Here is a 15,638-nt window from a genome sequence, read left to right as displayed (position 1 = left end):
CGGCGTTTGTGTTGGGTCCTTGAGTCGCGCGGTCTCCTCGCTCCATCCCAGGGTGGCTTCCGTCGGGGCCGGTCTGCAGTGGACAATTTGGTGCGGCTGGAATCTGCTGTCCGTACGGCCTTTGCCCGACGTCAGCATCTCGTTGCTGTATTTTTCGATCTGCGGAAGGCGTATGACACCACATGGAGGCATCACATCCTCGCCACGTTGCATGAGTGGGGTCTTCGTGGTCGGCTCCTTGCTTTTCTTCAAAGCTTTTTATTGCGCCGCTCTTTCCGGGTGCAAGTCGGTGCCACCTCTAGTTCATCTTCTATACAGGAAAATGGGGTCCCGCAGGGCTCAGTGTTGAGCGTCTCCTTATTTCTAGTGGCCATTAATGGTCTGGCTGCAGCAGTGGGGTCGTCGGTGTCTCCTTCTTTGTATGCCGACGACTTCTGCATCTCATTTAGCTCCACGACTACGGGAGTCGCCGACCGCAGGCTGCAAGTCGCCGTTCGCAAGGCAGCATCATGGGCTCTGACTCATGGTTTTCAGTTCTCTGCACCCAAGACTCGAGTTATGCACTTCTGCAGGCGTCGGGCGGTCCACCCTCATCCTGAACTTTACCTCGACAGCCACCTGCTTGAAGTGGTGGACACTTGCCGCTTCTTGGGACTCGTGTTTGATGCCCGGCTCACATGGGTTCCTCATGTTACTCAGCTGAAGCAAAAATGCTGGCGGCACCTCAACGCCCTCCGCTGCCTTAGCCACACGTCTTGGGGTGCAGATCGCTGCACGCTGCTGCGTTTGTACAGAGCCCTTGTGCAGTCCCGGCTTGATTATGGGAGCCTGGCCTATGGGTCTGCGTCACCCTCAGTGTTGAAGTTGTTAGACCCCATACACCACTGTGGGGTTCGGCTTGCCACTGGCGCTTTTCGCACTAGCCCCGTGGATAGTTTACTGGTGGAGGCCGGGGTTCCCCCACTGCGGATTCGCCACCATCGTCTGCTCGCCGACTATGCTGTCCACGTGCATTGCTCGCCAGGCCATCCCAATCGTCGCCTGCTTTTCCCTGCCATGGTCCTCCATCTGCCCGAACGGTGACCTAGGTCTGGGCTTTCCGTAGCTGTCCGCGTCCGGTCCCTGCTGTCGGAACTGGGGTCATTCCCTCTTCTGCCTCCCTTCCAGGTCCGTACACCTACGCCTCCCTGGTGTTTGTCCCGGCCGTCTGTCCGTCTGGATTTGGCACAGGGACCTAAGGACTCGGTTCTGCCTGTGGCCCTCCGTCGCCGTTTTCTTGCGCTCCTCGAATCATTTCCGGGCTGTGAGCCTGTCTACACTGATGGTTCCCTGGTTGATGGTCGCACTGCCTACGCTTTTGCTCACGCTGCCCATGTTGAGCAACACTCCTTGCCGGTTGGCTGCAGTATTTTTACTGCAGAGCTGGTGGCCATCTTGCGCGCTCTTGAGCAAATGCGTTTCTGCTCAGGTAGGTCCATCGTCATCTGCAGTGACTCCCTGAGCAGCCTTCAGGCCATCGACCGCTGCTATCCCTCTTCTCCTCTGGTGTCCTCTATTCAGGAGTCTGTTTCCGCCATTGCCCGTTCTGGTCGTTCGGTGGTCTTGGTTTGGACGCCAGGTCATGTTGGCATCCCGGGGAACGAACGTGTTGACAGGCTGGCCAAAGGGGCGATCGACGCCCCAGCTTTGGAGATCGGCCTCACAGCTCGCGACCTGCAGCTGGTGTTGCGCCGTAAGGTGCTTGGGGTGTGGTCTGTTGAGTGGCGTGGCATGACAGCCCCGAATAAACTGCGGGCTGTCAAGGAGACGACCGATGTGTGGCGCTCCTCCCTACGGTCTTCTCGCAGGGAGCCTGTTATCCTGTGTCGGCTCCGCATCGGCCATACATACCTGACGCACGGCCATCTTTTGCGTCAGGAGGATCCCCCCCTGTGTCGGTGTGGGTCCCGGCTGACGGTCGCCCACATTTTATTGGAGTGTCCCCGACTGCGCACCCTCCGGCAGTCTTTTAATCTCCCGGGCACTTTGCCTTTGGTTTTAAGCGACAGTGCCTCCGTGGCTGATGACGTTTTAAATTTTATCCGTGGTAGTCCTTTTTATTGTTCCATTTAGGGAGGTCCTGCTCCTTTCCCTTTGTGTGTCTCTTGTCCTCGAGTCTCTCGTATTTGGTTGCAGATTTTAGTGTGTAGTCGGTTGGTTGACTCTTTCCCTTTTTTGTTGTCGTGGTCAGTCAACCAGTCTCTGGTTATCTTCTTTTGTTCTGTTTCCTTTTGTCTGGTGTCTTCATGTCTGTAGTGTTCGTTACCACATTTGTGTTCTTTTAGGGCCTGGGGGGGAGTCTCCTTCCCCTTGGGGTTTTACCTGTTTCGTGCATTTCTGTCTCGCCTTTTTTTTTTGGAATGGGGGACTGATGACCTTAGCTGTTTAGTCCCCCTTAAACACCCCAACAACCAACCAACCAACCACAGTCTTCTCCCGGCAGCGACTTCTGTTCAAAAATGTGCAATGAACGCAATTTTTGGTCACAACACAAAAGGCAATCAAGTATTCGGGTGGAATCTGCAGAAATGGCTAAAGCTTTACATAATCTATAGCAGTGCTGCTCTCTCCCTCCCTGTACCATCTACACCAAAAAGTCAACAATCATTGGGAGCCATTAAGTTCCGATCCATCCCATCCCTGCCCAAGGGAGGGGGGAGGCGGGAGGAGGAGGAGGAGAGATACAATGTAGAAATAAATGCTCAGTCAATCAGCTTTGATGTGTGTTCCAAGAAACTTTTGGTTATCAATTGTTTGATTTATTATTTGGATGTTTATACATTGCTATTGTTTGCTCATTAAAAGTAATAATCAATATACGCAAAATTAGCAGTGATGTTTACATGTGGGTATTAAATTCACCCACAAACTGATAGTTTATCTTACCATGTAATTTGCAAATCAGTTTAACGCATCATTTATGATTCAACAGCTGTTTGACTAGAAGATGTATTGTTGGATCCCTGATAAGATATGATTCAGCTATTTTAGAAGTAACTTATGGTTCATTGAATTGAAAGCTTTTTTCAAGTCTAAAAATATCTATGCAGCCTGCATCCTCTGATCTTGTGCAGAGACTTAGCATTGTAACATTGTTTGTTGCTGTGTAACTATTAGTGGTTGTCACATGGTAGCTTTGCCAAGTGTGAACATTCTGTCTCATAATACCATTAAAGTCAATAGCGACACAAAGAAGTGCATAAAAAGCTAGCAGTAACTTATATTTGGTTTCTTTATCAAGACCAAATTGACAAAGCTACTCCAGTAAAATAATATTGCAAAATGAGTCACACCAACACAGTTCACAAATGTTTTAAAAGTATATAACTGTCTACAGCATTATCTTCCGCTTCACTTTCGGCTTGTCATGAATGTGGGGCTTCTCATAGTTAATCTGTTGCTGCAGCTCATTAGCCCTGTAGGATTCCACAAATTTACTCTACTTTTGATATTTGTTCTGGTATGTTTGATTGCAAACACGACTCTGCAAACTATCACTGTGTATTTACTGCTCAGGATTTCACAGATTTACTCCACTTTTGATATCACACGTATACTGGTATGTGTTATTACGTACACCGCGATATTCTGTAGCAGGCATCCATTCACAGTAATGTAAGCTAGTTTGCAGGAATTCCATAGCTGACAAGCAGCACAGGCACTGGCACTCAAGGAAATCTTTCCTTATGCTGCTGCTGCTGCCACCAGTATTTTTGGCCTGTATGTTTTTGGCCTGTATGTTTTTGGCCTGTATGTTTTTGGCCTGTATGTTTTTGGCCTGTATGTTTTTGGCCTGTATGTTTTTGGCCTGTATGTTTTTGGCCTGTATGTTTTTGGCCTGTATGTTTTTGGCCTGTATGTTTTTGGCCTGTATGTTTTTGGCCCTTACATCGTAACATACACTGAAGAGGCAAAGATACTGGTAGACCTGCTTAATATTGTGTAGGGCCCTCTCGAGCATGCAGAAGTGCCGCAATATGACGTGGCATGGACTCAACTATGTCCGAGGTAGTGCTGGAGGGAATTTACGCCACAAATCCTACAGGGCTGTCCATAAAACCATAAGAGTATGAGGGGGTGGAGATCTCTTCTGAACAGCATGCTGCAAGGCATCCTAGATAGGCCCAGTAATGTTAATGTCTGGGGAGTGTGGAGGCCAGCAGATGTGTTTAAACTCAGAAGAGTGTTCCAGGAGCCACTCTGTAGCAATTCTGGATGTGTGAGGTATCGCATCGTCCTGCTGGAATTGCAAGTCCGTTGGAATGCACAATGGACATGAATGGATGCAGGTGATCAGACAGGATGCTTATGTACGTGTCTCCTGTCAGTTGTATCTAGACTTATCAGGGGTCCTATATCACTACAGCTGCACATGCCCCACATCATTACAGAGTCTCCACTAGCTTGAACAGTCCCCTGCTGATGTGCATGGTCCATGGATTCATGTGGTCGTCTCGATACCCATACAGGTCCATCCTCTCAATACAATCTGAAACAAGACTCATCCGACCAGGCAACATGTTTCCAGTCATCAACAGCTCAATGTCAGTGTTGATGGAGCCCAGGCAAGGCATTATTAAGCTTTGTGTTACGCAGTCATCAAGGGTACATGAGTGGGCCTTCGGCTCTGAAAGCCCATATCATTGATATTTTGTTGAATGCTTCACACACCGACACTTGTTGATGGTCCTACATTGAAATCTGCAGCAGTTTGCAGGAGAGTTGCAATTCTGTCATATTGAATGACACTCTTCAGTCGTCGTTGGTCCTGTTTTGCAGGATCTTTTTCCAGCCGCAGCGATGTCTGAGATTTGATGTTTTACCGGATTCCTGATATTCACGGTACACTCGTGGAGTGGTTGTACGGGAAAATCCCCACCTCATTGCTAAATCTGAGACGCTGTGTCCCATTGCTCGTGCAATGACTATAACATGTTCAAACTCACTTAAATCTTGATAACCTGTCATTGTAGCAGCAGTAACTGATCTAACTGCGCCAGACACTTGTCATATAGGTTGCCAACTGCAGCACCTTATTCTGCCTGTTTACATCTCTCTGTGTTTGAATACGCATGCCTATACCAGTTTCTTTGGTGCTTCAGTGTATTTTCTTGTCGGACCACAATTGACTACCATTATTCCAAAAAACTGTACATGCCAATGCACCAAGTGCTTAAGAGTTGTTGCCAATCAGATTTGTCAGTCTCAAGCTTTTGACAACTTCCTCTGTCATCATGAGCTACAACAGACAAAATAGGTAGTCCTGGGCAGACATGGTATTCAATCTATTCTCCAATTACCCAAGAAAATTAAGGAGATTCTGTTCCCAGTAGAAGACAGCCTTGGTCTGAGTGTTCCTAGAATTTATGAAATACCTTTTGAATGTGGTAGCAGTTAACATTGGTCAGACAATATCAACAATTTCAGGACGCTGCACAGAACACCCGCATCACATCAAATATTGAGACTTGAACAGATCTCCTGTTGCTGATTACAACGTAATGAGCAAACATATAAGGGGTGTTCAAAAAGAAACGAGCCGGAGGCATAATTACAGAAACCAGTACCTGTATGTTAAAGTACTGACCTTGGCTGTTGAGAGACTTGTCCCACTGTGACACAAGGCAGTGAATGGCTGTCTCATAAAATTCCCGAGGCTGCAACGTTAACCAGTTCTGCACGTACAGCTGGACGTTGTCAGAGATGAATCGTTTGCCCCCTCAGAATCTTTTTTAAGGGGACAAAAAATGGTTTAATTACAGGGAGAGAAGTCCGGACTGTATGAAGGGTGGCCGAGAACCTCCCATTCGAATTTCTGCAGGAGGGCCATGACTGTTTTGGCCATATGAGGCTTTGCATTGTCGTGGAGCAGAATGACTCCACAGGTGAGATTGCCTGGTCGTTTTGACTTGATTGCTTGGTGAAGGGTGGTCAGGGTTTGCGAGTAATGCTGGGCATTCACTGTTGTCTCATGCTGCAGGAAGTGAATCAGAAGGGGGCCATCTTGGTCAAAGAACAACATCAGCATAACCTTTCCTGCATTCGTGTGGATGGCCTTGGCTTTTTTTTGTGGTGGTGACCGTGGATCCTTCCACTGGAGACTTTGTCAGTTTGATTCTGGTTCGAAGTGATGACACCATGACTCATCTCCAGCCACCACTTGTACGAGGAATGCATTCCCTTCCTGAGCACAGCGCTGCAGATGAGCAAGACAGTGGGCCATTTGAAATGCTTCCTGGTGTAATTGAGCACTTTGGCGCAACCTTTGGGCACACACTTTGCACATGTGCAGTGGTTCCTTCATGATGGTGTGAACACTTCAGACGCTCAATCCAACCACAGTGGCTATGGCTTTCACTGTCACTTGGCGGTCCTCGGCAGTGAGTGCATCCCCCAGCTGGATGATGTAATCGGTAATGCAGTGTGGTGCTCCAGACTGTGCATCTTCGGCTAATGACACCCGTGCTTCCCTGAAGCACTTGTGCCATGCCTTGACTCTTGCAAGGGACTTGCAGTGTTCACCGTACGCTTAAGACATTTGTCGATGAATGTCCATTCCTCCTACTCCTTCCGCTGTCAGAAAATAACACCTCTTTGCTCTTCTTTTGTCGCCGCCATGTCACCGCAATGCAACTGGCAGCGTTGGATGGTTGATGCCTGCTGCTGCTAGCAGCTCTGTATAGTCACATGAAATGGACGCATGCCTTCTAGCGACGGGCTGTGAACTTCCATGCTCTGCTTGGAACCACACCTCGTTACAAACGCCATGATATTACCCTCCTGTCACTGGTTTCCGCATTCCAGAGTCCGGCTCGTTCCTTTTTGAATGCTCCTTAATTGTTTGATGACAAAGACAGTTTATCCCATGCATCTAACTTCTGAGAATCTGACACCAAAAAAGCTGTGGAAATTGGAATGTGTAACAACTACTTTAACAGGAACAGTGGCTACACCCTTAGTGGTGCAGGAAAATGAACATGTGACACATAAAGGTGACCGCCTGACAAAATCAACATTGCTGCTACCAGTGTTCTTCACTTGCACATTGACATAATCTGTGGTAGCATATGAAAGTTCCATGATGTTTCAATGATATAATTCAACCAACTTGCTTAACTAATGGCTTACTATCTCCTGATAAGAACAGTGGAGGGGTGGGGGTGGAGTTGGAGAGCTAGCTGCAGCTCCAGGTGAAGCCACGCCCATGTGGACAAGCAGAAGCTAAACTAAGTCAAAACAGACATTAGGGCAGCTACGCAAGAAGTGTTCAGTGAATTCGAAAAGATCTTACTGTTGAGTTGTCAATCTCCTAAACAGTTTTTGGTCATACATGAAAACACTCTATGGAATGAAGCTGTATGACCAAACGTTCTCAATCTTTTACACCAGAATGGGAGTGACAAAATGAATTCCAAATGACTATACTCAGTCTTTTGAAAGTGCTTCACCAAATATGATAACACAGTTCCTACGTTAGACTTTCACAAAGGTGTGAAATTGCTAGATATAGAAATAGGTTAGATGGGATGTTCATTAGATTTTGTATTGAAAATGCAGAGAAGGTGGCCTATCATCTAGCATCAGTGCCATGTCACTGAAATAATGAAGCATGACTTGTAACTTTAAAAAGGTGCAAGTCATTCCAGTCAGTAAGGAGATTCCTAAAATGGATATGCTGTATTATAAACAGTTATCATTGACTTTGATTTCTTGGAGAATTATGTAACACATATTGTGGTTGTTTTGATAACTGAACAACTACTATGTAAGAATCATCATGGAATGCACTGGCTGTGTGAAACTCGGCCTGCTCTGTTTGTTCATGAGATCCAGAAAGCAGTAGGCCTTGGAGCTCAGCTTGGTGCTGTTTTTCATGACTCCCAGAAAGTCTCTATGGGATTGGCTCAAAGAATTACTGGTGGATGGAACTCACAATGTTGCTTATAAATGTTGCAAGCCTCATTGGAAGCAAATGTAGCTTCAGTAAGTAAGTTTACAATCTCGGCCGGCTGTTGGCACAACACAGCAGTGAGGTGGATTTTTGTAAGTATGGCCAGTGCTGAGCATTTAGCTAGCTAGCTGCAGGTAGAGGATGGGATTTTCTGATTGAGTTACGGTGCTCACTGTAGTCCCAGATTTGTGGCTATCTGTCAAAGGTGTTGGTTTGCAGTTGCAGAATATTACTCACAAGTATTAAATCCAAAAATACTAAAATTGGAGCCAATGGACATACATCTACATCTAAACTCTGCAAGCTGCCTTTCAGTGTGTGGTGGAGGGTACATTATGTACTGCTGTCACTTCCCCATTTTCTTGTCCCAGTTGGGTACTAAATTGTGCGTCTCGTCATTTGAGTTCAGTGCAGTGTTTGATATTTTACTCACTCTAGATTTTAACTGACATAGATTTTTATACACAGTCATCAAAAAAATGCTTCAGATTATACTAGTGGTAAGCAAATACTGTCATATTCATAAATAATGTGTCAAGGTGGAGATGGACTGAACACTGAAAACATTTCAACAGTTTTCATTTTGATTAATAGTAAAGCAAATTGATCAGAAATGAATGTACTCCACAGTCACATGAATCATGATATCAGTGTGTGTGTGTGTGTGTGTGTGTGTGTGTGTGTGTGTGTTACGCTGTGCCTATGTCCTTGTTATAAATGTATTTGTGTATAGGTATGTAAGATATTTCTGTGTCAAATTGAGTTGCAGGGAGTTTGATTGAGACTGATAACCAGTTAAATTGGCCATAATTCAAATTTTGCACCTGCTGCTACATAAAAACAAAATAAGAGGACAATGTAAACTCAGTAAATTGTCCTCTAGTTTAATATGACACACTTGTAGGTATACAGTGTATATTTTACATTTATTTTCATGTTGTGAATGATGCCACCATATTGTGGTTGTAGTAACAGATTTTGTGTAGTAGGAAAGTGACCAGTATTGGGGGTGCACTCACTTCAATATGTTTGGTTGTAAGTAGAATGATATATTACCAGTGATGATAATAAAAAAATGTAATCTCATGTAAAGTTGTAAAAGTGATGCTGAGGTATTAAGTACACGACACTACTGCACCTGGTGGATGTTTTTTTTCCCCAGTCTGCTGCAAGCAGGCAGTCTATTCACATGACAATGGTTAGCAAGTCTAGGTAGTTTTCAGCAGAACTTGAACGTAGTTTCTTGGCGGCAGTCCAGCTGTACTGTTTTGATAGTTCAAAATTTTATGAGCAATAGAATTTGAGCAGCCCTTGGGAACTTAGGTGATTCCAGGCTGCTTTAAAGTGATGGATGCACTCATAACTGGAGAACTTAATGTGGCATGTGTGTGTGTTCATTTAGTGATTAACTTTAATAGACAGTGGCTTGTGGAGTACAAATGAAGAGGTAGTGTAGCTTAATGAATATATTAGAACGTGAGCAGTATAGCGCAGTAGCATTGATGGTGGATGAGCATGCGATGTCGCTGAAGTAATTAGACTAGGCCAGTGCAATGTTGCAATGCGGGTTGGCTTGCTGAAACAGTGTAGCACTCTGCAGTGCTGCACCACCTAGTACAACAAGGGGCAACACAGGTTTCTACATTAACAATGGCAGTTGTTTCATTATACATGACTAGTACTCGTGCATGTGCACAAAAAGCGCGCTGAAGCTGACTACAAGTACTGGTCAGTTTTGTAATGGAATTATCGTGAATCCTGCAGCCCAACCATAGTGACACAGCTAGACACCACATGCACATGCCACCAGAGGTCACTGGCCCAAGGTCATGGCAGGACAACAGCTCTGTACCCACATTCCCCCTCCAGGTTTAGTGCCACGGCATGGCTGGCCACACAATCATCTCAAACAGCATAGCTGACTTCTGCCCAGTGGTGCAGAGAGTCGTTTCCTGTGCACACCAGCCACCGCCTACCACTGCCGGCTGGGCATCTCGGTCACAGCAGCACCTAATTTGCACACTTGGTGGGGCCCGTGCAGCTGGCTTACATGAGACCGCCAGTGTAATGTTGAACTGTGTCGGCAACACAGGGTGTGTGGGTAGCCAGCTCAGTGGAATTTTTAGTTGCCAGCTGGTCACTGATCCAGTGTATCAAGCAGTGTAGATGCATCCATCAAAGAACTTGTTACATTTGCAGCTGTCTTTCTCTGGAGCCACATGTGGTGCTTCCTCGCCTCCACTACTCACTTGCACCATCCTGGCTCGTAGCCATCCCATCGTGCACATGGGGGGTTGCTATAGTAGATAGTTTAATCTCTGTTAGTTATAAAGTTTGAGTAACATTGTGATTACATTTGTTTGTTGATATCTACTCACCTTTTGTCCTTTTTGTGGGTATCAGAGTGAGAATGAAGGCAACTGGACAAGTTCACAGTTTATTTGTCCAGAATGTGTTGTGAACTTTGAATGCTTTCATTTCATTTTTTGGCTATTACATAGGTTCATTTGACACTGGTAGCAGTCAGTATGTAATTTACAATGTACATATGCCTCTTTCCTCTATTCTTCATGTAATTTTCAATGTACACATAGTGAACGTAGATGGATTTATACACTAGGCATATATAAATGAACTGTTTTATTTGAACCTTTGTTCCAGGTTAGCTGGTTTCCTGGTTATTGTAGTTGAGGCTCCCTGTTGCTGCATGTTTCTGGATTTTGTTCAAAATATCAGTGACTGGGTAGAAAAGAGGCCATATTGGAATAGAGGAGCATTCTATTGCATGTGAGTATTATAGAATTATAGATAGTGCTAGTTCAACACATGTGGAAATGGAGAGGAGTCTCTCTCTCTCTCTCTCTCTCTCTCTCTCTCTCTCTCTCTCTCTCTCTCTGAGCTGGTACAGTCATCATAACAAATGCTGCACTGCATGAATACATCTGTGAATTTAAAACTGTTCATACTATGTATTTGTGGGCAGAAAAAGGAACAATGAATTGCAAAACAAAAGGTAGCATACTGCTGCTCAAAATGCAGTTGATAAAAACATCAAATTAACTAAGATCCATACTATTGGATAAAAAGTATCAAGACAGTTATTAGTGGACATTAATATGGAAATTGTTTACCCTTTGCTTTTGTGATGTCCAGAACATTGCTGGAGACATTTTCAACGAGGTGCGGGAATGGCAGCCCATTTTTCCCCAGAGAGCCGAAACCAGGGAAGGTTGTGATGATGGACACTGGGGTTTGATGTGAAATCAACTTTCTAACTTGCCAAAAGTGTTCCATTTGGTTCAGGCCAGGATCTTGGACAGTCAGTCCATTTCAGGAATGTTATTGTTCAATGTTAATGTTCAAACCCACATCCTGCCCCACAAATGCTGCACTCTGACAATGTGAATTGTCATACTGATACATAACAATCAATATCTCCAGACTGTTCTTCTACTGTATACAACACTGTAAAGTGTATTCATATCCTTCCACAGTCAGCATTTCCGTAGGCACCCTTACTGTAATACCACCTGCTCTGTACTTCACTGTTGGCACTACACTTAATAGCATGTAACATTCTCCAGGCATTTACCAAACCCAAACCCATCTATCAGATTGCCACAGGGTATAACTTGATTCCTCACTCCAAATCACTCAATTCTAATCACCCACTGTTGGCATTAATCTTTACACCACGTCAGTCATCACCTAGCATTGACTGCAGAAGTGTATGTCTTACAAGATGCTGCTCTTGACCATTGTACACTATTTGTTTCCACTCCCTGAGCACAGTCACTGTGCTAGCTGGACTGCTAGTAGCATTTTGGAACTTGAGTGAATCCTACTGCTGAAAATTAATATGATTTATTTATTTATTTAAACAATCGCCCTCCTCATTGCCCAATGTGCCCATCTGTACATGAGGTTTGTTTAGTCTTGGTTTCATTGTGGTTGTTCCTTCATGTGTCCAGTTCATAATCATGTCAACAACAGTCAGCCTTGGCAGCTTTGAAAAGGTGGGATTTGTTACTACTACCGAGTGAGGTCGCACAGTGATTGGCACACTGGACTTGCACTCAGGAGGACGATGGTTCAAATCCACGTCCTGCCATTCAGATTTAGATATCTCATGATCCCTAAATCACTCCAGGCAAATGCCAGGATGGCTCCTTCGGTGGGGTGTGGCCAATTTCCTTCCCCTTTCTTGACACATTTTGACCATGTGCTCAGTCTCTAGTGACCTCTGTGTGGATGGGACATTAAACCCAATCTTCCTTGATTTGTTACTAGTCCACGTCCAAAACTGCTCAGCTCTCTTGACTTATTGTGCTGTTATTGCTTCTATATTGACAACACACTGCTCCTTCCCTCCTTTTATATTGACAAGTCTTCCTTTTGTGACATCTAGTAATAAATTCCATGTTACATAGGGATAACTGAAAACATTTGATCAGTAGTGTAAATGTGAAGTTGGATGAAAGCCTCTCTTGCATATTGGAATAAAATAAAACTATATGAAAGGGAGCTGATTGTTGTATTTCTTGAAGTAATTCAATCTAGACATGGATCTCAACCATCGTTAACATGGATAAAGTAACATTATCACACTGCCTAACACAAAGATTTTCATGTAGTTGGCAGGGGACTGAGTTATTCATTTGACTGGTTTTCTGCTCTGTGTGAATGTCATTGCTGCTTCATTTCCTAGTGGGCCATTTCTTCATTTGTCAGTCCTCTGTACCTCGACCTTTCTTCAGATCAGTTTGGAGCTTATCTTTCCTGCTTCTCTGCTTCTCTCTTCTACTTCACATGTTCTTGAACAATGACATTTTTGAGCCCATCACTATATGCCCACTCCATTTTTCTGTGTTGCTTTTATTACTGTCAGTACTTGCTTGGATTATCTCATTCTTCTTAGCAATTTTATTTCTCACTTACGTATTTTTTCCATTCTTTGCCACATTCATATTAATCCTACCAGATTGTATGACACATTCTCAGGGAGGAAAATCAGGAGAACGATGGTTCAAACCCACATCCTGCCATTCAGATTTAGGTTTCCCATGATCACTAAATCGTTGGTTGGGGGAGGTTATAAAGGAGGGGCAGATCACTCCTACCCGATATTGTGTACAGAATTATTTTAAGATTGAAACTTCAATGGGATCATGTGGAGGCATTGTCCCAGAGTCCAACTCAGGCCCTCCTGCTGACCTTGGAGAGCTAATGATGAATACAGACATTCCACCACTTGTATACCTCAATGCTATTGACAACTTTGACCCTTTCAGACCCTCTGGTTACAATTGTGTACATTAACCTTTACTGTATCTTAGCTGCAACAGAAGTAGTTTTTCCCAATGGAAATCTGAGGTACACATTTATGACTGTTAACCTTTTCACCATGTGCAAATGCTGCCTACTGTTGGGTATCACTATGAAAATATAAGCAAGTCAGTGTAGCAGTGCATAGAGAGCTCATGACCACCAGAATGCATGAATGTGGTTGGTTCACTATATTCCACTGTGTAATTGAATATTGTTATTTTGCATGGGTCAAAATCATCTATTCACTCACTCAGTGACCGTACTGGCACCAAAATGGAATATAACAGAGAGAAGGCCGAAATACTGAATTCAATCTTCAGAAACTATTTCACCACTTAAGATCAAAACATGGTCCCCCTCTTTCAATCGTCGTATGAACATCTAAATGGCAGATACTGAGATAACCAATTGCAGACTAGAAAACCAACTACAATTGCTTAGTAGTGGAAAGATGTCAGGTCCAAATGAGATACCTGTAAGATTCTATAAAGATCGTAAGAAAGAACTTGCTCCCCTTCTGGCAGTAATTTAACAGAGATCGCTTGAGCAATGGAAGAAAGCGCAGGTCATTCCCATTTTTAAGAAGGGCCATAGGACAGACGCACACAATATTAGACGTGTATAGTTAATGTCAATCTGTTGTAGAATTATGGAACGTGTTTTATGCTCAAGAATTATGATGTTCTGGAGAATGAAAATCTCCTCTATAAAAATCAACATGGATTCCACAGTGAGATCCACAGTGCTGTAGACAACGGCACTCAGGTTGATGCTGCATTCTTTTACTTCAGGAAAGCATTTGAGACTATCCTGCACAGCCGTTTGATGAAGAAAATACAACTATCGGAGCAGATTTGTGACTAGATTCAAAACTTCCTTGCAGATAGAACTCAGCACATCGCTCTTAACTGAACAAAATCTACAGATGTAAAGGTAATTTCTGGAGAACCCCAAGGAAGTAAGGAAGTGTGATAGGACCGTTACTGTTTAAAGTATATATAAATCATGTAGATCAACTGGGAGAGTATCAGGGAGGCTTCAGGAAGACCCGATTCTGTGCTGAACAGCTCCTCAATCTTAAAACTGTGCTGGCACATTCCAAGATGAGAAACTGCAAGGTGGTTGTCACCTTTGTTGATTTCAGCTAGGCCTATGACTCCTTTGATACAGAAAGACTTAACAAAATACTCCAGGAACTAGGACTAGACAACAAAACCCGCAGACTTGTTCTAGAAACCTTGATAATCACCCATTCCAAGATCGAATTGAGAGGTGAGCTCTCAGAAAGCTTCAAGATAAAAACTGGAGTGAGGCAAAGGGATAGACTCTCCCCAACTTCTTTTTAACTGTGTCCTTGAAAAGATTGTGAGAGAATGGTACAAGGAAGTGACCAATGTGGGTGTTCAGAGTAGTGTCTACATGGGCTGTAAGAACAAAGGACTGATTGTAGATTGCCTGGCTTTTGCGGATGACATGGCACTGATTGCTGATTCTCTCAAAACGGCAACAATGCAGGTAAGTTGTCTCAGAAAACAGGCAGGCAGAGTGGGTTTTCAGGTGTCACTGGAGAAAACAGAATTCTTCACCAACATCAAAGAAGCTAACAGAGATGTTGCTAGACCAGGGAAGCATCAAAAGAACTGAGAAGTTTAAGCATCTCAGTGAATGGATTGAACACAAGTTATCAGAAAAAACTTCTTATCCATAAGAATCAACAAGTTGGAACTAGCCTATTGACTGACTATGAACAACTACAACAAAAAATGCCTGTCACGCAACCTGAAACTTAAGCACTACACATCATACATACGACCAGAAGCCCTGTACGCCATGGAATGTCTTTCTATGAGCTGGAGAGGTCTGATGGAGAAATTGGAAGTCATTGAGAGGAGAATCCTCAGGAAGTTCGTAGGCATGGTAGAAGAAGATAGGGAATTCAGAAAGCAACATAACTTGGAGCTCTACAAACATATCGAGAGGCTCTCTGATAGTGCAAGAAAAAGAAGGGTAGCTTTCTATAGCCATGTTGCAAGATTGCCTCCAAACAGATTGACCAACCATCTGTTCACCTTCTGGCAAAACAAGAAGGTTCGCACCACTTGGATGACAGAAACTGAAAAGGACATTAAAGAACTGGGAATAACTGATCCCCAGAAAAATCAGTCTGTGAGACGTACCCTGAAAGAAGCCCAAGGATTTCAGGAAAAGCCCCGAAGGAAAGGAACCCCCTGGACAGAAGAAAGGAAGGAGTTACATTGGCAGCGGATGCGACAATACTGGGCAAAGAGCAGACCCCAACAGTTCAACAAGTGTGGTCCAA

The 15,638-nt window shown here is 44.2% G+C and overlaps 1 protein-coding gene across 3 annotated transcripts in view; it reads left to right on the top strand.

Moving 5' to 3' along the window:
* LOC126483955 (calcium channel flower) overlaps nt 1-15,638 on the top strand; it is a 69,042-nt gene that overhangs the window by 20,082 nt on the left and 33,322 nt on the right. For all 3 annotated transcript variants that reach the window (XM_050107248.1, XM_050107250.1, XM_050107249.1), the window contains exon 4: nt 10,652-10,777. In XM_050107248.1, the coding sequence (XP_049963205.1) occupies nt 10,652-10,777 (126 nt within the window). The remainder of the gene's footprint in view (nt 1-10,651; nt 10,778-15,638) is intronic.

Source organism: Schistocerca serialis, chromosome 6 (assembly GCF_023864345.2).
Source record: "Schistocerca serialis cubense isolate TAMUIC-IGC-003099 chromosome 6, iqSchSeri2.2, whole genome shotgun sequence".
NCBI lineage: Eukaryota > Metazoa > Arthropoda > Insecta > Orthoptera > Acrididae > Schistocerca > Schistocerca serialis.
This window is presented reverse-complemented; position numbering and strand designations above follow the sequence as displayed.